The following is a 20004-nucleotide window of genomic DNA, read 5'->3' on the forward strand; positions in this document are numbered from 1 at the left end:
ACCTTATGGGCGGGGTAGTTCACTTTACATGTACATGTATATACAACCTTACACCAGGCCTTGCTTAGAATAACAGGATGATAAACAATAACAATATTTTAATTACATAAAGTGCCACTGCCCTGTGTTGTGAAGACATATTTATTCAAATGACCCACTTCAAAATGATTTTTTGGGTCATTTGCCAATGGCCACAGGGATCAATTACCTCAAGGTCGTTGACCCCATTTGGAGGTTTACTCAGGTGCAGACCTGTATGTCTATACAATTTAATCAAAAAGGTAACCAATCGATTAGCCTGAATCAATATCCTGAGGAGGATTTGGAAGCCAATCAGCGAGCCTGGTGTTATCTGGTCTATTATGCAAATCCACATGGGGTGTACTGAAAGAGTGCAATCTTGCACGGGGGAATTTTGTCATATTTCAATCATGTAGTCCCCGCGGAAGTAAAGAGAACGTAAGCAATCCAATTAAGAACAGGTGAAACCTGACAGGTGATAATTAGGGATACCTCGTATGCATTTAAACGATAAGAACACGCATACACGAGGCAGATACGTACGTTCGGAACAAGGGCGAAGGAAGACGGGGGACAGCAGCAAAGAAGCCAGAAGTGGAAAGGAGTGGGGGTTGCGGGGATCGGAAGGGGTGTGGTAAACCGCCTACATGTGAGCGATTTAAAAGGTCCACCCACTCGCCCTTCTTCGTCTAACTGTTTCCAAAACCATGCCGAGTTGCTTGTAACTGATTTTTGGTGTAACATACTAGTACCGGAGAAGCTGGTTCTCTTTTTGCCTCGCTGAAAATAAACCCTTTCACAAAATGACCCACGGGCCACGACGAACTACTGTAAGTGATTTAAGTTTGCGAGGATCTAATTTCGTGGTTGTGAAAATGGAGCGTTTACGGTGGTTTGAAGTTTGCGGTTCAGATAGTAGCGCAGGTGGGTAGAAGACAGAACAAAACTTTCTTGGTCAAGTTCGAATTTGCGACGAGCAGGTCACCGGGAAAACCGCGGACACGAAACCACCGCGAAATTTCAAAATGTACACTACGAATATACATGAGTTAGATCGGAATTTTCTTCCTTAGTGGAGGAGAGCTAGCCGTAGGCAGGGACGTTACCGCGGACCGACGTTTCTGACCAATTTTATTTTTTGCCAAAAGTTTTGCCGAATTCTAGGATCCGCACTCCGTAGAAAGGCCTGGTGGAAGTTTTAAGCTCAGAGTACGATCAAGGTAATCTCCAAGAAGATGTAACACTCGAGCTTGTTTTGGGTATACTTGTATTTGGCGGTGTTCTGCGGTGCAGCTATTTATCTGTAAAAAGGCGTCTTCAAAAATCTAGAAAATCGAAGGAAACACCACTAAATACGCTCGATACAAGCCAGACCTTTGCATCTACTTGGCGAATTAACTGCGCCACGACGTGTGTTTTCAGCCTAGCACACCAGGACCCAGGTCACCCACAATGGATTATATGTTGAATTGTAATTGTCACGTCACCTTGGTTATATATTAGCTACATTTTAAAACATATCCACCGTAATAAACTACAAGTCAGCCATTTGTGTTGCAAGAGTTGTTTAAGTTCAATGATCTATTTCTCCCGACATTTATGTTGTGCCCTTCAGGCCTTCACAGTACAGAGTTTGCCGTCTGATCTGTTATGAAAAGGGGACGCTAACGGCTGTGTGCAGGTAGTTGTGGAGAAGACGGGCACCTGTTAGACCTGTTAGACCTGCCTTAAGTCTTAAATTCTTAGCTTATCACGCATACGTTCCAGCTGCATAATATATCCTGAACCATTTTGTCAGCAGGTGCACAAACGTCTGCGATGGCCATCAAACTGTTCCTGACGGTGGGACTGGTGTTTCTGGCGGCAGGCACAGCAGCGGAGAGGCTCGAAGGTGGGTTCAGGTGCTGTCAATCAAATGTCCCAGAAGTACAACAACAATGCGCAATACCTTTTAGACTCAGTACAGGAAACTTGGTAGTTTCCACTCACATTTCAAACTTGAGAAAACTGATAATTTTACTTTGTTATTGTAATTCTGGAAAAGATGGCGTCTTGAACTGGTCAACCAGTAACTTTACAGCTGTACTGTATTTGATAGACTACGATTTTACATAAAACAAAAATATTTTGCAGAACGTGGGACAATTCATTAACTACTGCCTTCAAAGAAAAAGTCAAACCCAACAATTGTACACGTAGTACACTGTACCGTATAGTGTCATTAGTGTTAGATTTAATGAGTGTGTGCTCCATCAATTTACTCTTACTTGAGAATGCACATGCATGATTTTGCAAATTAAAACAATATAATTTGTTTCTTTTCAACTTGGAGAAGAGGGAAGTAGCATGGCCGATGAACAAGGGGAGAAGTCAAAGGATGTCCCCGGTAAGGCTTCTGTTTACGCCTTCTCACTTCTGTTTTTGAAGGCTCTCCCTACGTTTTAATATCATAACGCTTCTGTCATCGTTGATTCCGCAATGGTAAACGAAATCAAGTGGATATTGTAGTTAACCTACTTGATGTGTGAGAAAATCCTGCTGACAATAATCAAACTTACCTTTCAGCTGAGAAACGGGTGCAGGACGCACGGGGTTCTAGTAAGTATTCTGTACTCGTCACTGTAACGTTACATGTGATATAACATGGAAGAAATGGCACAACAAAATGCACTATGGACATTGTGGTATAATTATTATTGCCTTCGCCTAGAAGGTTAAGCAAACGATTGCCCCGCCAGGGCTTGTTGATTGGATCTGTATGTAGGTCAACAGCATATAACTCGAGAAGTTGCGGATGGATCTTGTTGATATTTGGTAGTTATGTAGCGGTTGTGGAAAGGGAGGTCAAGTTCAAAAGTGGTTTACCTTGCGTTTTCTTACGGTTCTACAGCGGGCTTTGTAGTTTTGAGTGTTTGTCTGTGGACAACATAACTGGAGAAGTTGTGAATGGATCTTGTTCTCATTCCAGGCGGCTGGACCCGCTGGTTCGACCGCGACGACCCGCTCCCAACAGCAGATTACGAGGCGCTCTGCGAACTCCGGATCGAGAACCCCGGCAAGATCTGCGACAGGCCCTCCGGCATCCAGGCCCGAGTCAAAGGGAAGAACACCCCAGCCTCGGAGACGAGGGAGTACTTCGTGAAGTTCAGCCCCCACGAGGGACTCGTCTGCATGGACGCGCACCAGTTGGACCGCCGATGCGAGGACTACGAAGTGCGCTTCTGGTGCCCGTAGTGAGCAAACAGCATGCGATATGACATTTTTGCATTAACGTAACAGGCATACTCACAATACGCACCTCATACGCATCTCAATCGTTTTGTCAGTTTTAGGTATGCAGGCAATGCGCACAGTCATTTTTGTCATCTTTGTCAGACTAGGCCATGCTGGTTTGATGATGTGGATAATTGATGCGAGAATGAAAAAAAAAATGTTTTGCAAAAAGTTGCCTTCAGTATGCAATCTTAGTGGCCAGAAGGGTTGCCATAAAAGACTTAACACACTGAGTGAGGTATACTTAACACTAGATTTTCATGTTGTAATTTCAGATCTTCTTTGAAGTGGGAATTTACTTGTTTACATTATATGACATTAGCATCTGTTTCAGCATTTTAAATCTACGGCATATAAATACTCTCTTTACAGCTCCTTTATACGATTTATAGTGTAGTTGAAATCTTGTTGTTTTACTTTTTGGAAACGGACGAAAGTTGATGCCATCTATATGATCAAATCAATATGACCTTATTGGAGCAACAAATATAACTCTGCTGGATTTAATTTACTTTGCTCACTTATATAGATAGAAGCAAATGTGATAGAAGAACTTTATTGCGCAACGATCGTACACGGTACAATGTATGGCAAAAAAAGAAGAAGAAACAAACTTATCATCCTAATTACTAAAACAAGTATCAAACTTAGTACATATGCAGATTATGAATATAGAATGAAATTGGAATCCTAATTTCTAGAAGAATAAGAGCTAGCTCAAATCATTGATATTGTATTACAATCGAGTGGGGCTAATTATGAGTTTCGGCATTTTTTCTTATGACAAAGCAGTCTTTTATATATTTACCTATTTTAGCATTGTGGGAGTTGTTACATCTGAATATATAATCAAATCTGTCTGTATCATTGCGTCTCTTAAATGATATGAGATTCATGTATGGAATTTTGAAAGGGTAAATTTTTTAAACACAGAAAATACTAGTAAACAGTATGTTAATCTCTAACAATTTGGAATAGTCCATTTTTGTGTTCCCGGTTAAATGGCTTTGTTGACGTGTCAGTTTCGTGACTGCTCACCAAATGGGATGTTCTACTGATTTGGTGGCATGACGTATGGCTTGCTGTGACAAGATTTGTAAAAGAGATGCAAAATTAAAGGTTTAAGGTCTTCAGTATTTTTCATTTTGAGCTCATCCCATAAGATGTGTGAATGTGAAGAAATGTGGTAAAAACGCAATACTTACTCCAATATATGATCACATTGTGAAAAGCAAAATAGTGATCCGAAGTTTCTAGAATTTGACTGTTGACCCTTTTGTGGCCCCACCAAGTTAATCCTGTACCATTTCCCTGGGTTCAATGGGAAATATGCACCTTTCATGACAGAAAATTCAATAACGTTTTTCTGTGTCTACCATTACTTATCTTACAAGTTTGTTTTTACAGTTACAGTCTAGTTCTAAGCTGCAAAAGACCTCCCCACATAGTCACTGAGAAGCACAAATGATTTTGTCCCCTTCTACTAAATGACTTCTGAATTCAGACTGAAGCCTTGCTGAAGATAGCCTGAGGGTTCGAATACCAAAGTGAAGACCGCCCTTTTGATATACGTTTAGAGTATCAAGATCTGAACATGACTTGTTTTGCCAAAAACGACCCGTCATTTGTATCTTCCAGGTTAGTTTTGACCACATAATGCTCTTTAGACACCTCTGCAAGTGTGCAAACACCGAAGTCGCACAGAGCCGAATAGAAAAGACCTGGCAAGGTAAAAGTGTTGACCTGTGATTGCTATCATTACATCGCGCCATCTTGTGTGTGAAATTGGACTCTCTGTCCTCGGAATCCCTGCGATTTGGGGTCCTTTGTGGACTTCTCTGGGTTTATTTGTTTGTTTATTTATTTATTTGTTTGAACCTTTATTTATTCAAGAAGCTAAATGAGGTACGGCAGCGGAACTTCCAGTTTTCATATTTCGTGTCCTGGACATGCTATGGTCATGATTTTTGGGTAGTTCTTGAGTGGCATAGTCTGGGTCCATTATAAGCAGCTAGTTCTGGAATTGCAGTCTGGGTTTTGGCGTGGATTTCTTTTTGTCATCATACAAGTTTGGCTGGCGGCCCAAAAGAGAAAAACCGGCAAAAAAAACGTATAAAAAGACGTCAAAATCAAGCCAACACGCCTGCTTGGAGAGTAGTAACGCTACATCCTTTCAACTGTGTGTTTTAGCTACTCTTAACATTTACATAAGTCCCTTTTCTTAGGGATGAAATGAATATAGTGGAGGCAAAGATATAAACCGTGACTAAAAAAAACTCTCAACAACAGAAAGACGCAGCAAAAGTACATGCAAATCTATCAAACCTGTCAAACCGGTTTTCTTAATTCCAAATTCCTGTTGTCGACATGCCATTACGATTGCCCTGCTGTAGACTGTAGCCTGTGAGGAAGGAGACAGGTATCGTGGCATGGCTGTGAGCAGTGAGACGCCCTGGAAAAACCAACTTGACCTTGGAAATGCGAGGAAAACTCCGGACAAAAGCAGAGCAGGTGAAGGGGTGTGTACCCCTCCCCTGCCCCGGCGGTGCCGCCCGCTCGAACACCAAGTCGCCGGGCACCGATATGGACAGGGGAAGACTAAGAAAGGTCAGGATAAATTTCTCAGAACAGAACTAACAAGAACACTTGGTCCTTGATTTATAAAGCAAGCACTGAGTACTGGTATATTGTAGCAAGGAGGTGCATTTGTTTTCATGATCAGCTTGTATGTAATTATGTTTCTGACTCAGTGTGTCACTTTGGAAGTGTTGCCATACTGACCTCGCATTTCAAACCGGTCGGGCTGTTTGTGGAAACCAAGCTTATAAGCTTATAAAGTTATATCTGATATAACGTCCTTGTGGAAACGAATAATAGAAATGTATACTTAAAAACATACACAAATGATACCCACGACTATTCCTTTTACGCCTTGTGTATTGGAAGACAACAAACTACACAAGACGTACCATATAATACTTTCCGTTCCCGAAAGCTGCCCGACCGGACCCGGTTTGGGAATGTGGCCAAACGGGTGAAGTCTGTCATCTCCCAAATCCTTGTTCTGAGATTCTCTCATTGTGTCAAGTCCAAATTTCAGACCGTCACTGATACAGATTTACAGACTTTAAAAAAAAAATAGGAATAGTCTTACCACAGCATTTCAAGACGTTGAAAGTTACTTTAATGTACATTCTGTACTTTATGTATCTTTCAGTGGCACGAATTCATGCCCAGGTCTGGACACACCTAGATATCGTTATAGACAACACTTGTATTGTCCTTTCGGAGTGGGGCGTAAATGAGGGGGGTGTGTGTATGAAGGAGCTTGACAGTTGGCCTCAAGAGTGAAACCACTTCGACTAAAAGAACTCAACACTGTTATACAGAAGTAGGAAGGACCTGATGTGCTAAGCGAGATGCATTTGCACTACCACTACCTACTTGTACATGTACTTGAAAAAGCATCATGGATCATGCTTAGAGGATGACTGCTTGACTTTCGCCTTTTTTCATTTTCCAGGCATGTTACAACACGATGATGGGACAGTACTGAAGGCCCTCCAGCCGCCGCCCCTTGGGCAGAGAGAACTCGGGTTCTACCAGAAGATTTTTCAGGAGGAGAGCACCAACAGTCAGGACCTTCTCACCTTGAGACAGTTCATGCCAAAGTACCTGGGCAAGTTCGTTCCTGAGGACGACCAATCACGTATCCTTTCGTCAGGTTGATAGTTACGTAACGAATAAAGGAAACATTACCTGTTGTTATTGTTGACCTAGTCTGTGTAACACAAACTCCGCTGTCCAGGGCTGTAACTGGCCCCTTCTAGGGGGCCGGCGGATGTTTGGCGGGCTGCTATAAGCCAGATTTAATCAGGCTAGTTGTTGACCTTAACCTTACGCAGAGGTTTTTATCAGGCTGGAGGACATCACCAGAAAGTTCCGCCAGCCCTGTATTCTGGATGTCAAGGTGAACGATAGAGATCCGAATTGAAAGAAGAATCTAAATAAAGATTTCAGGACAAATACACATTCTAAGCGTAATATAAGCATTATGCAGTTTTGCGAGCTGTGCAACTTTCGTTTGAGGCTCTGAAACATGCAGTGGCACATCAAGCCTGCATCATTGGTGGATTGCAGTTTATCTTGTTCATTTTACTTTTATACCATGAGAAGAGAATGATGGGATGATACATCTAGCATTAAAAGTTTAGTAGCGATGGCACTGACAAGAGCATGTCAGTAATACAACAGTGTATCTACTAAGACCAAGGATGTAACGTCCTTGCTAAGACTAAGTGAGAGGCACACTGATGACTTTATTTTCTCGTGTCAAAACTCAGGTGGGAAGAAGAAGACGCCCTGATTTTAACCCCAAGCGAGAGAAGACGAGATATCCACCTCTTGACCTTCTGGGGTTTCAACTAATGGGAATGAGGGTAGGTCCTGTCTCAGATTAACATGAAAATTCTGTTGACAATTGCTGACCCTTTTTCCCACCTTCCATTTGTCTTTGTCCTAGTGTAGGGCGGTAAGAAGAGTATGAACTGAGCGAAGTTCTGGGGAGTGGGTTCGAATTTGCGTAGGAGAATGTGGTTGGACAAAAAACTAGCAAGCCTTCCCTTTAGCTAAAAATCTCGCCACTGCAACAGATGAAAGAAAACTTACTAAGCACGATAAAGAAACCACATCAAGCTATTCGTCTGATCTAAAAAGACTGGAATATACAAAAACTTTTACAGTAATCTAACTGGTTTTATTTTACAGATCTATAAGAGGAAAACAGGTGAGGTGGCGTGCTATGACAAGGAATACGGGAGAAGCCTTGATGAAAACCATGTCGGCATTGGTGAGAAAATTACTTTTTGTGCATTATCACTTTATGTTTGTTTGATTTACTGTTGAAAGAGACTATTGACAACAATATATGAAATATGAATATGACGTTGTTGTAACCTGATTTCCATTCTGCTTCTTTTGAGAAGAAGGGAAATAATTTGGTTCCATACGAGACAAGTTCAGAATGATGTTCGTTTCTTATCACAATCGTAACCATTTCTTTATTCCTACAGGTCTGACTAAATACCTGACCATGGACGGGACCTGTCCGCTGCAAGTCCGAGTGTTACAGGCCATCTTGTGTCGTCTGGATAAAATCAAACAGTTCATCAAGACTCAGTCTCAGATCTGCCTCTTCTCAAGCTCTCTCCTCATCGTTTACGAGGGAGAGCCAGAGAAAGCCATAGAGAAACCCACATTCAACTCCCCTAAGAACAGCACAGAATACTCCACACATAAACTCCTAACAGGCACCAGCCGTTCGTTGTGCTCAGTCACTCTAGCAAGTGATAACGTATCTTTCAGTGATCAAACGCACCACTTGTCTAATTCTGAGGTATCACATTCCAAGGGAGATAAAAATGTTGCAGACGTTTCTAGAGAACGAGTTTTGGTACCGAGACTAGGGCAAATTCTGTCACAAGATATCTTTGGTTCGGTGCAGGAGGTGGCAAAGGCAAAGGCAAAGAGTGTCAACGGATCACATACACACGAGTCCAGTCAAGGGGTTAATGGCAATCCAAAGTCACTCGAACAAGCTTTCACAGCCACAGGTCACTCAGGTTCACCGAGAGACATGGCTTATAGATCAACACCGGTAGAGGATGGGTTATCCCGTCCAATCAGGAATGGTGAGACAGACTGTATATCTCAGGCTATGATAGATGTGAGAATGATTGACTTTGCCCACGTGTATCCGTCGGACCATATTGATGAGAACTACCTTTATGGTATAAAGAACTTGATAAGCTATCTAGAAAAGATAGCTTCGTGATCAATACAAACATGTCTGAAAGTCTCACGTTAGCAGAGAAAGAATATTGTAGCATTTGCCAATAAATCATGTAAATGAGGCCCTAATGTGTATGGTTTATATATATTATAATATTAACTTAAGAGGGACTTGCCATGACGTTGGTAGGTAAATAATTTTAACTTCAAAATGCCACAAGAATAAAATTCCAATTAGATCGTAATTTACATAATTGATATATACTGTACTGACATTCTTTAGGATTTGTTATCTCCGGGTATTCTCCGAGCAGAGGCTCCAGTCGGTTAGGTGTGGTATGTCTAGTAGGTCCCGGGAATTCTTACGCATCAAGGAAAGCTCAGCCACTACTAATCTACTATACAGGATCGCGGAGGTAACAACTACAGGCAGAACAGAAAATCTTAAATCAACTTGAAAATGAAAGGGAAATAGGGAACATTGGAGATACCAGTAGATTTGAATTTTTCATCAGCACATGTATAATGTGCTCTGCTATATCCTGTATAAAGCATCAGATATGTTTTTCAGCACCAAGGCTAGCACCATATATATGCAAACAATGCCAAAGCGGTGGTGGGAGGGGCGGTCCGTTTGCTTGCAGCTCCCTGTGCGATTTCATAACATGACATCCATTCAAATTTATAGCTGACGTATACTGCCTGTAGCCTCCTTCGATAGCGGGTACAGACACAACCTTCGCTACTCTCCAAGAAGAGGTTCGGCTCCGGCTGTTTTTGACGTGTCGTAGGCGTTGTTGTCGGGATTTCTACTGAGGGCTGTTTACCTAAAACAGTACAAAATAGAAAGCCCGACAAAAACGCATCAAACAGCCCGAGCCAAACCTCTGCATGCAGAGTACACCTTCGTGGCATAATGACCTGGCCCATCTGTTGGAAATCGAGAATCAGCGCTTCAAACAATCGCAATCGCTCGTGGAAAGCCACGAAGGAGGCGATGTAACGTTAACGTTAGTATTCGATATTCTCCAAACAGAGGTTTCGATCGGGGCATATTTAGTGCGGGCCAAGATTTCTTAGTAGCGGCTTCCTCCAGGAAGCAGACATATCAAAATCCCGGTCACTGATATCCTGCGACCGAAGCCTCTGCTTGGAGAATAGCCAATAGCCTTTCATCTTTTATCAGGTTCCGTTAGCTGGACACCTGAGTAAATAGAGTGAATAACTGTTAGTAACGTTAGGGGTAAATAAATATGCAATAGTCCCGTGGTTCGCCTATTGGAATCTATGGTTAGCCGAGTCCACTAACATACTATTCAATCTATATAGCTGATTTCTACTATTTTTCGGCGCTCCACGGAGCCTGGCAGTGGCTACCACAGCTTGACTCATCTAGTGCAGTTACATTCAAATCCGAGAGGTGGCGCTGCAAATTTCCCACAGTGCAGTGCAAAAATGACGGCGAGCAACATGGCCACCACTGACACCGCTCGGGAGAAAGGTCTCACGGACTATCGCAAAAAACTCCTGGAACACCGAGAGTTGGAGAGTCGGCTCAAAGAGAGTGAGTAAAAGGAGAGTCTTAACTTTCCTGTGATACCTTCGCTTTGCCCATCGTTGGCCGCATTCACTTTGTAAAGATCAAACGAAGTAGTGCTGTACTCGCTGAGTCATTCGTATATGGACCTGAAGGGGGAGGGGGGCATGATTTCGAAGCTGTATAACCAGGTGGTTTTGAAAGTATACACGTTTTGTAAGTAAATAGTCCAAAGAAGACTCATTCTAGTAGAATGCTTATGCTCATGTAGAGTAAGTCTTCATTTCTGGCGCCATTTTTCAGTGAAAGTCCGTGGCACATGGGACACTGCGTGTGAGTTCACGTTTGTAAGCAAATTAATATAGGCTATATGCTCAAAAAACAAAAGTTACTCGCAACTGAATAGGTTTTGCAAACGACATATCAGATAGCAACCACTGTCTTTCATAAATAACTGAGACGAACATTTAAACCTTAACAAATATTATCTAGTGAGCTGCTTTCGATCTCTACAAGTCAGTCATTTAATGTTGTTGTTGTTGTTGTCCTTGTTTAACGTCTACTTCTCCGCTAGACATGGTCTCTTGGTGCTTTTTCTGCTGGGTGCTCTTAGATTTGTTGACCTCGCTGGTGCTTGTACTCTGGTGCTTTGCGTATGCGTGTTTGGGGTGTTCTAGACCTGCTCGGCGAACCTTCTCGTGTCTTCAATGTATTTGGTGAACGCCAAATACATCCTTTTGTTTGCTTCGTTCGTCAGGTCGCTTCGCATTCCTGCTAGGGACACAACATCCATCGTTCTTTCTTGTTGAGGGATTCCGTAGTCTTCATATATGTTGTCAATTTCTTTCATTAGATGTTGTCTGGTGTTCTCATATTTTGGGCATTCATACATGTAATGGTCTATCTTTTCCCTTGTACCGCATGTGCTACAGTTTGGTGTCTCCGTGGGGTCAATCCAGTTTTTGTAGGCGTTTAGCTCCGTGTGTCCACTCACGAGTTGGTTTATAGAGATCTGAGTCGTTCTTGACCCCCATGTGCTGCATTTCTTCTTCAAACTCAGGGGTCTCCCCAGAAAATTTTAGGGGAGTGGTGCTGGAGGCCGCGCTGTGGCCGATGCAACGTAACGCGTGGCTATGAGGGGGAGTGGTTCGGAGAGGCAGGATTCCTGGAGAAGCTGTTGCATTTTGCCTTAATGAATCACAATTTGAAGCCTTCCCCTGACACTTAATCTTTAAAATCTTTCAAATTCAGACCAATTGACTTAAGTACTATAATACATGTCCAAGTTAAGTACATTTTCAATGCAAACTATAAGCTATATCTATTGATATATAAAAAGAAATGCAACTTGACATTTTAATTAATCTAGGACTAGTAGGAGGCTCTTTTCAACAACAAACAAAATAAAAACTTATCACTCGCATTTATACAGTAAAGTTTTCCACCATACTAGGCCACCTTGCTGAGTGAAAATTGCAAACAGAAATGTCACCAAACCCGAATTTGTGATGGGAAAGAAAGGCAAGAGATACATTTTGGGTAGAAATCATGGCAAATCACCATATAGGAGCGTTTTAGAAGCTTGGCACCACTACTAGCAGCACAGTCTGGTGCTAACATAAAGATAAACACAAGGTCTATTGTCTGTTTTTTCTCAGTCTTCCTTGTCTTGAAAAACAGGTTTTTTTTAATGAGATTATCATATGCGAAAGTCACCAACATCTATTGTCTACACGCATAACAATAGGACAAAAACAAAGGAGTGTGATTTTTGCTGCCAACCCAAGCCCACTGACACAAAGGAAGGGTGAATGTGTCCATTTCTCTGCAAAATATGAGACCTCTCTCACTCAAACTTCAGGGAATTCAGTTGTTTTTTCCCCCTAGTTGCCCTCAAAAGACATAGAGAAACCCATAGAGTTGAAACTTGGGTGGAGTGGCGCCAGGATTTTCGAGAGTGGCGCTGCGCCGTTGTTCCACTCTGTAGGGAGACCCCTGAAACTCGTGTTGGCTTTCTGCATGTGGCTGCTAGTTGTTTGGTTTTCTCTTCTTCTTTGCCATCTTTTTACTGCTTGTTCTTCTATGTTTGTTCATTTATATATATATATATATACACACATATATATATAGCTTACTAGTAGTTTGTCTACCATCCAATTATGACATTTGTAAGAATGTTGTGTGTTTTCTCCCAGTGCGGGAACAGCTGAAGGAGCTGACGAAGGACTATGAGAAGTCTGAGAACGACCTGAAGGCTCTACAGAGTGTTGGACAGGTGAAGTCACTACTTTATACTGATGATATCATCCTGGTCACCTCAATAATTTCAATTTTGTGACATCAGATTTGTCCTATGTATTTTTCCTCTCCCAAACTCAACTTCTGTAGTATAGGCATATATATTAATACATTACTTTTCATCCAACCAGTTGTTCTATATGGACTGAAAATGGTGGACAAAAGTCTACAAACCTGAGCTTTTCATCATCAACTTGTAGCTTTTTAGTGAATTAACATAATGTAGTTGGGTCAATCCATGGCAGCAGTTTTGACAAATTTTGTTCCACTTCTTGTGTAGATTGTTGGTGAAGTGCTGAAGCAGTTGACTGAGGATAAGTGTAAGTATACAACACAACAACTTTGTCCTGTAACAAGATTGAACTTTTGAAAGCGTCTGTTACAAATTGTTCCCTTTGGTTTACGTATAATCAAATACAATCTCGTAGAATAGGGTTAAAACTTTGTTCTAGCACAAAAGTTACAACATCAAATGTTCGTCTGTCCCACTGCAGTGTTCCTCAGAATTCAAGTGACCAAGCACCTGGTCACATGACATTTTGAACACCAGTAATTTGTCAAAACTTTTTGTGTTGCAATAACATTTTATCTCTGTACTATGTTAGCTATTAACACAGATGAACTTTTGTACTAATTTGTTCTTGTGTTTTTATTGTAGTTATTGTCAAGGCGACCAACGGTCCTCGCTATGTGGTGGGCTGCAGGCGACAGGTACACAATGACACTTGTTTACCCTAAACTTTGCCTGCATGTGGGTCGTGGGTGAAACACAAAGATTCTGATGTATTCAGTGACAGTGTTACATTGTGAATCATAACCTCCTTACTATTGCTTTAGCCATGTAGGAAAGATAGAGGTTGAGTTAAGTCAACGGGAGGTTGGGCAATGAGAAAATATATTCTTCACTTGCTGGTATGTACAGACCAACCTGTAATAGAGACCACCACTGCAATAAGCACCAGCTAGCCACTGTGGCCACTTGTTTGACTGTATTTGCAAAGCTCTCCACCAAATAGAGTACTCCTTTGTAGAAAGTTGGACCATTGTTTTGAGTATCACCCATTCACAAGTTTTCACAAACAATTAGGTCCAGATTCAAGTCTGGATCGGGACTTGATCTTCTGGACCTGAGCCGTACCTGAATTTTCTCTACCGGTACCCACCCGTATTAGCCCTGCTAACATGTCTCCCTCTCTCGAAGGTCGACAAGGCCAGGCTGAAGGCTGGCACCCGTGTGGCTCTGGACATGACAACTCTCACCATCATGAGGTCAGACTCAAGCTACAAAACTGACTTACTTTTACATGTCTGTCTTTGTCGAAGCTTTCTAACTGTAACATATTACTAATTTGTCTGCAGATCTACAATACAGTCAAAACTATTAATGGAATAACACCTGTCTGCTTTCTGGATCAAAGTTTAACTGTAATTTCCAGCATAAAAGTTTTTGAGTTAGATGTTACAGTTCAATTTTGATCCAGAGTAACTTCAACCAACACAGATGAGATGTCAAGTTAACCTGTATGGTTTGTGCAGGTACCTTCCCCGTGAGGTGGACCCCCTGGTGTATAACATGTCTATCGAGGACCCGGGTGAAGTGTCCTACTCACAGATCGGAGGACTGGCAGAACAGATCAGACAGCTCAGAGAGGTGAGATTATGTATGGATTACAGCTTATTCTGGATGATCGACGCTGAGGGGAAAGTCTGGATCCAGGGAGTGACTGTAGTCAGAGTCAAGTTTACCTACTAGTCCTTTGTTTACATCATGTCCTTCCACTTAAATTTTACTTGATATCTGCAAGGACGTTACATCAGAAGGACTGAGTTCAGACTCAGTGCCTATTCATCAAGCTTCGATTCATGTGTGAAGAGAGCAATTGACACCTAGATATGAATTACCCCTGATTTGCATAGATTGCAGGCTGCCACAAGCATCCCTCTATTGTAACACAAATTCACTATAATGGTGTGACTTGGGTTAGACCTTGGTTTTGAGTGATATTTTGAAGAAGTTCTTGAAGAATTGGAGACAGCTGGATGTCATGCAAACAGCGCAGAACTAGCAATTGCAGTAACACTTTTACTTGCAATACGTAACGGTTTATAGCTGACTTTACTGGCACAATAATTGACAGTGACACACCAGACTTAATGTTAGAAGTTTACTTTAAAAACAATTTTGTATTTTAAGAGCATCCTTATAAAAAAATTCTTACCTTCAAGACCCGTTCATAACAAGGACGTTATATAACGTCCTTGTTCATCCTTTGCTTGCGTAGCGCAAGTGTGCTTGCGTAGCGGAAATAAAATTATAAACGGTGGGGAGGGGGGATCTTTATTCATCGCTACCGTCAAGTCTGATATCGACTCGGAGATTTACAAGATATAACCGTTACTTATTCTATTTAGAAATAACGTTACAGTTTATAAAAATAGAACACGATGATTACTACTCTTGCTTCAGTTGCGTGAATTTTTTTATTCAGACTATGTGGCCTTTTCGGCAAAGCTGTATGCTCTATGACGTCGATTGAGTGGCCTTCCCTTCCCCAGCAGTTTGCGACCTGAAAATGCACAAACATGGACTCGATAAGATTGGGAACCTAGATGTACAACGTTAACGTTACATAAACAAATTGATATGAACTTGTCCGCACATGTCTCCGCGTATTCCGGCATGTAGCAAACGATTTTAGCTTCAGAAGTTCCCCAACGATCCCCAAAAAGTACGGACTTTTCCCCCTCCCACCACTTTGTTGGTTCACTGAGGAAGGCCATCTACGGCATTTTGTTACACTGTGAGCAAAGTTTTGAGCTCCGAGATCTGGAAAAATCAGCCGGGCTCTGATCAAAACAATGCAGGAATGCAGAAAAATGGGTCCGTACTTTCATGGGAAATTTTTCGCTAAAACAGGAAAATTTGCGAAACTATGTTATAGCAGCATAAATCTGTGCATTTTCTTACATATTTAGCGGCCGAGAATATGAAGAGATTTGGACGAAAAAGTCCGTAAACTCACCCATGATTGTCCTACGACGATCAGATAAACACCAAAATGTCCGCCATTTCTTTCTCTAAAAGATGCAGACTTCTGCGCATGACAGAAACGCTCCCCAAATAAGGAAATAGTCGGAAAACAGCTGGATTCCGAGCGAGTCCTCGGGACGGCTCGGGCTATCTGATGTCATAGCGATGCTCATTAATATGTAATTTCCAGCAAAACCCCGCGAAAACCCGCACCGGACGTTCTATACAAAGAAGTACCGCGGCGGGGCAGGCACAAAAAAAGGCAGCGGGATTTCGCACGGCGAAACAATGGGCGCAGCGGGGTGTTAACTACGTGCTCAGTCCTCCTGATGTAACGTCCTTGATATCTGAGAGCAAAAGAAAGGAATAAGTCTAGCCTAGATAAGCTGTATGAATGAAGCTCTCCTGTTTTTCCTGGTGCAATCTGTGATAAATGAGTAACGCTGGATACACCCATTTCCATGTCACCTAATTGTGTTTTTACTGCAAATCTGTGGCCAGCAGGCTATCTTAGCCTGGGACATTTTAACAGTTCTGATGGTGTATTTTGTCCCTGTTCAGGTGATAGAGCTGCCCCTGCTCAACCCTGAGCTGTTCTTCCGTGTTGGGATCGACCCACCGAAGGGAGTCCTGCTGTACGGGCCTCCAGGTAGGACATGCAGGTCTTCTTACTTCACTTTTAGGTGGTTCCTTAGTATGAACAGCTTTCTTGTTTGGTTGCTGTAGACAAGTGTAACTGTTTTGTCTTGTTAACAGGCACAGGAAAAACTCTGCTGGCCAGGGCAGTAGCAAGTCAGCTGGATTGTAACTTCTTGAAGGTAAGGCACTCTAAACAAACTTCAAAACAAACCTCTGTTCAGTGCCAATTTTGCTGAATTTGAAATATTTCCGGTGATTTCATTTTTGCAGTTTTCATTTTGACCCCTCTATTTCATGACAATAGGAATATTGGAACATTTCTATTGTTTACTGCACTACAGGATTATTATAGCCGCAAACTAAACAAAACAGCGGTACAATTTGATTGCCAGAAATCATCATGGTTAAGCTAAGAACAATCCAAACTGAATCAAGCTTGAATGTTATAAATGTTTTTATTGTCATGTTCAATGTTCCATACATGTATCATTCTGACCCAGGTTGTATCCAGCGCCATAGTTGACAAGTACATAGGAGAGAGTGCCCGACTGATCCGAGAGATGTTTGGGTATGCCAAGGACCATCAACCATGTATCATCTTCATGGATGAGATAGATGCTATAGGTGAGGGAGAACTAGCCTCCAGTTTGATCCTACAATAGCTTCCCTTGCCAAATTGTCTGCCACACTGCTTGTCCCTCCATTGAGATCCTTTCAATGTACCACAAGAATTTCCTCTAGCTCCCAGCGTTATATTGTTCAATTGCCCGTCTCAAAGTCACTCTACAGCAACAGCTTCTTTCCTTGGTCTGACAAACCCGGGAACTCTCTCAATTTTCCCTTCCGAATAGCTGATAATTAACAGAGATGCTGAAATCTTAAACAGAGTACAAAATATCAATAAGTCTGGAAAAATGTCAAATTAATTTTTGTCTAAAGTATTTATCCTCTGATCTCCCAGGTGGCAGACGTTTCTCGGAGGGCACATCTGCTGACAGAGAGATCCAGAGAACACTGATGGAGGTGAGTAGACTGTTGTGACTGTTAGTTGACATGCATGTGTAAAACTAGGGTCATCCTGTCAGTAACCTTCTGCCAAATTTGTCGGTTGCCAAATTTCAAAATTGCTGTCGAAAATGTCCTTCGGAGCTCATGGACAGTGACTGCTGTGACCCCTACTTGGGCCAGTGGGATGCCCTTTGGCTACAGGGCTATATTTGGGTCCCAGATATTTTGAACTCAACCTGGGACACAGTGACATACCTGTGAAAACCAAGAGGTACCCCCGAGGTATCCAGCAGTCCACATGGACATACATGTATTTGAAAGAAAGTAACAGATACATTGTCTGATATCAGGCTGATTCTGGTCTTGCAACACTTGATTTGAAGGAGACCCGACTTTTGACCCTATAAAATAGATTCTACAAAAATATTGGGATATCTGATATCTAACTTGCCATCTGGAACATTGCAGTTGTTGAACCAGATGGACGGGTTTGACCGGTTGGGGAAAGTGAAGATGATCATGGCCACCAACCGGCCCGACACGCTGGACCCGGCCCTGCTCAGGCCGGGCAGACTGGACAGGAAGATCCGTAAGTCTTCTACTGTACATTCCTTCATTTTGTTGTTCGCTTAGAACGGAAAGGGAGTTTTTCACAGTACATGTATTTTGAATTTCAGGGTTGAAACCATTCTGTAGATCAGTAGTATTGTAATTCATGTACGTTGGAAAAGCATTGGAGGTCCCTGCAAAATTAAAACTGCTGCAAAAAACTTTAAAATTTGGTGTTTCTGACACTTAAAACACATTGTAGGACAGGGCTCTTGTATTTGCTTGGAAAATTTGAATGTCTTTGTCTCAACTTTCAGGATGCTACATTCAGTATTCATTGATAGTGAACTTGTTGGGGTTGTTATTTAGGATACATGACGATGACGAATGCATTTGGCATATTCTGTGTTCTTTTTTCCCCATCAGAGATCGACCTCCCGAATGAGCAGGCCAGAATGGACATCTTGAAGATCCACTCTGGACCAATGACAAAACATGGAGAAATAGGTTGGTAACACCTTTTCTGTGGAGTTGGATGAATTGACTGCAGGATTTTTTTGTCGCTTTGGTTGTAGTTGGAGCACTCTGTACAATCGATACCAAATATTGTAGCTACATTTTGTAATGTAACTCCATTTGTGTTTGATGCGCAGGAAAACTTCCACAGGCAATGCTCCACATCATCATTAAACGATCACACTACATTGTACAGGTTTTATATAGTCAAACCTGTACAAGTGACCACCTGTACATTAGGACCACCTGGCCATTGTGATCATTTGTGAACATTGTGGTTTCCTTAGAGTATCTTCCCCATAATTAAGTACCGTAGATTTACCGTGGATTTTGACAAACATTGTTTACCCTGTTTCCCTCCTTCAGACTACGAAGCGATAGTGAAACTGTCTGATGGCTTCAACGGAGCCGATCTCAGGAACGTCTGTACTGAAGCAGGTCAGACTATTTCTCTTTCATCTGCTATTCCCTTAGTACAGTAGAAGTTACTTAATTGCATTAAATGTTCTGCCTGGTGTTGAGACAAAGGTGGTGCCCAGCTGTACCACAGTAGGAAGGGTCCAGAGGTGGGGACGAGAAGTCAATGTTGTGGTAACCTGTTTTGCAATCGACTGGCTTATCCTGTACTGTACCTGTATATCAGTTCCAACTGTGTGCAATTGTATGGAAGCACCCATCATATTCTGAAGTTTGAAACATATCAAATATGGTCTCAAACAAAATGTGACGTTTATTTGATGGTCTTTACATGCTTTTAGTACGGAGTACTTAACCTGCGATATAACAATATTCAACCTGCATAATTTTGGTATGTAAAGTAGATGTCAGTAGGTTTGTGTTTTGTAGTTGTTTTGTCCAGTTGATATCTAAGGAGGACGGCCAGTTGAAAATTAGATAAGCAAGTTTGCATTGGCACATAGTTTTATCACGCTAAGAAATGCTTATTCTTCCCCTGCAGGAATGTTTGCCATCCGATCGGAGCGAGAGTACGTGATAGAAGAGGACTTTATGAAGGCCGTGAGGAAAGTCTGCGATAACAAGAAACTGGAGTCCAAACTGGACTACAAGCCTGTATAAACAACCACTAGCATCAAATCTCCTGAATCAGAACTGTAAACAATGACCATAGGATACTGTTTGCTCCTTTTGCTTTTGTTGTTATTAGTACCATACAGATAAAAGTTGTCTTCCCTGTCTCGGTAATAATACTATTATTATTATAGTACTATTTAATCAGACTCATTATAGAGAACAATTTTCAGTCTTGTTTCTTCTCCATATGTATTCTAAAACTGTGTACTCTTCATCAGACCTATGAATCCAATATCTGAATAAAGTAAGA

At 41.8% G+C, this 20004-nt stretch overlaps 3 protein-coding genes and 1 long non-coding RNA gene across 7 annotated transcripts; 3 read left to right on the plus strand and 1 right to left on the minus strand.

Annotated features, from left to right (window-relative positions):
* Positions 1-47: 47 nt before the first annotated feature.
* On the plus strand, positions 48-3934 carry LOC118410181 (cartilage intermediate layer protein 2-like). 3 transcript variants are annotated; one of them, XM_035811724.1, is made up of 4 exons: positions 48-1912; positions 2354-2407; positions 2587-2619; positions 2990-3933. In XM_035811724.1, exons 1-4 carry the CDS (start codon positions 1840-1842, stop codon positions 3253-3255), a joined length of 426 nt encoding a protein of 141 aa, XP_035667617.1. In that variant the 5' UTR covers positions 48-1839; the 3' UTR covers positions 3256-3933. The 3 variants fall into 3 exon arrangements, with proteins under 3 accessions (XP_035667617.1, XP_035667625.1, XP_035667634.1); XM_035811732.1 differs by having other exon boundaries at positions 2357-2407; XM_035811741.1 differs by lacking the exon at positions 2587-2619 and having other exon boundaries at positions 2990-3934.
* Positions 3935-4857: 923 nt separating this feature from the next.
* LOC118426818 (inositol polyphosphate multikinase-like) lies at positions 4858-9209 on the plus strand. 2 transcript variants are annotated; one of them, XM_035836362.1, is made up of 7 exons: positions 4858-4932; positions 5688-5901; positions 6818-7003; positions 7200-7264; positions 7638-7733; positions 8062-8143; positions 8367-9209. In XM_035836362.1, the coding sequence occupies exons 2-7, from the start codon at positions 5724-5726 to the stop codon at positions 9125-9127; spliced, it is 1368 nt and encodes a 455-aa protein (XP_035692255.1). In that variant the 5' UTR covers positions 4858-4932; positions 5688-5723; the 3' UTR covers positions 9128-9209. The 2 variants fall into 2 exon arrangements, with proteins under 2 accessions (XP_035692255.1, XP_035692246.1); XM_035836353.1 differs by lacking the exon at positions 4858-4932 and having other exon boundaries at positions 5140-5901.
* A 1259-nt stretch (positions 9210-10468) lies between these two features.
* Positions 10469-20004, plus strand: LOC118421899 (26S proteasome regulatory subunit 10B). Its single transcript, XM_035829407.1, has 14 exons — positions 10469-10648; positions 12817-12896; positions 13200-13239; positions 13578-13630; positions 14121-14188; positions 14456-14570; positions 16512-16599; positions 16707-16768; positions 17090-17213; positions 17551-17612; positions 18066-18186; positions 18573-18653; positions 19029-19100; positions 19621-20004. Exons 1-14 carry the CDS (start codon positions 10540-10542, stop codon positions 19737-19739), a joined length of 1194 nt encoding a protein of 397 aa, XP_035685300.1. The 5' UTR covers positions 10469-10539; the 3' UTR covers positions 19740-20004.
* Positions 15382-16275, minus strand: LOC118421910. The gene is made up of 2 exons (XR_004831868.1): positions 15943-16275; positions 15382-15486 (listed from the first exon to the last, which is right to left on the minus strand). It is a non-coding gene; the product is annotated as an uncharacterized LOC118421910 (long non-coding RNA).

This window comes from Branchiostoma floridae, chromosome 1 (genome assembly GCF_000003815.2).
Source record: "Branchiostoma floridae strain S238N-H82 chromosome 1, Bfl_VNyyK, whole genome shotgun sequence".
In the NCBI taxonomy this organism is placed as follows: Eukaryota; Metazoa; Chordata; class Leptocardii; order Amphioxiformes; family Branchiostomatidae; genus Branchiostoma; species Branchiostoma floridae.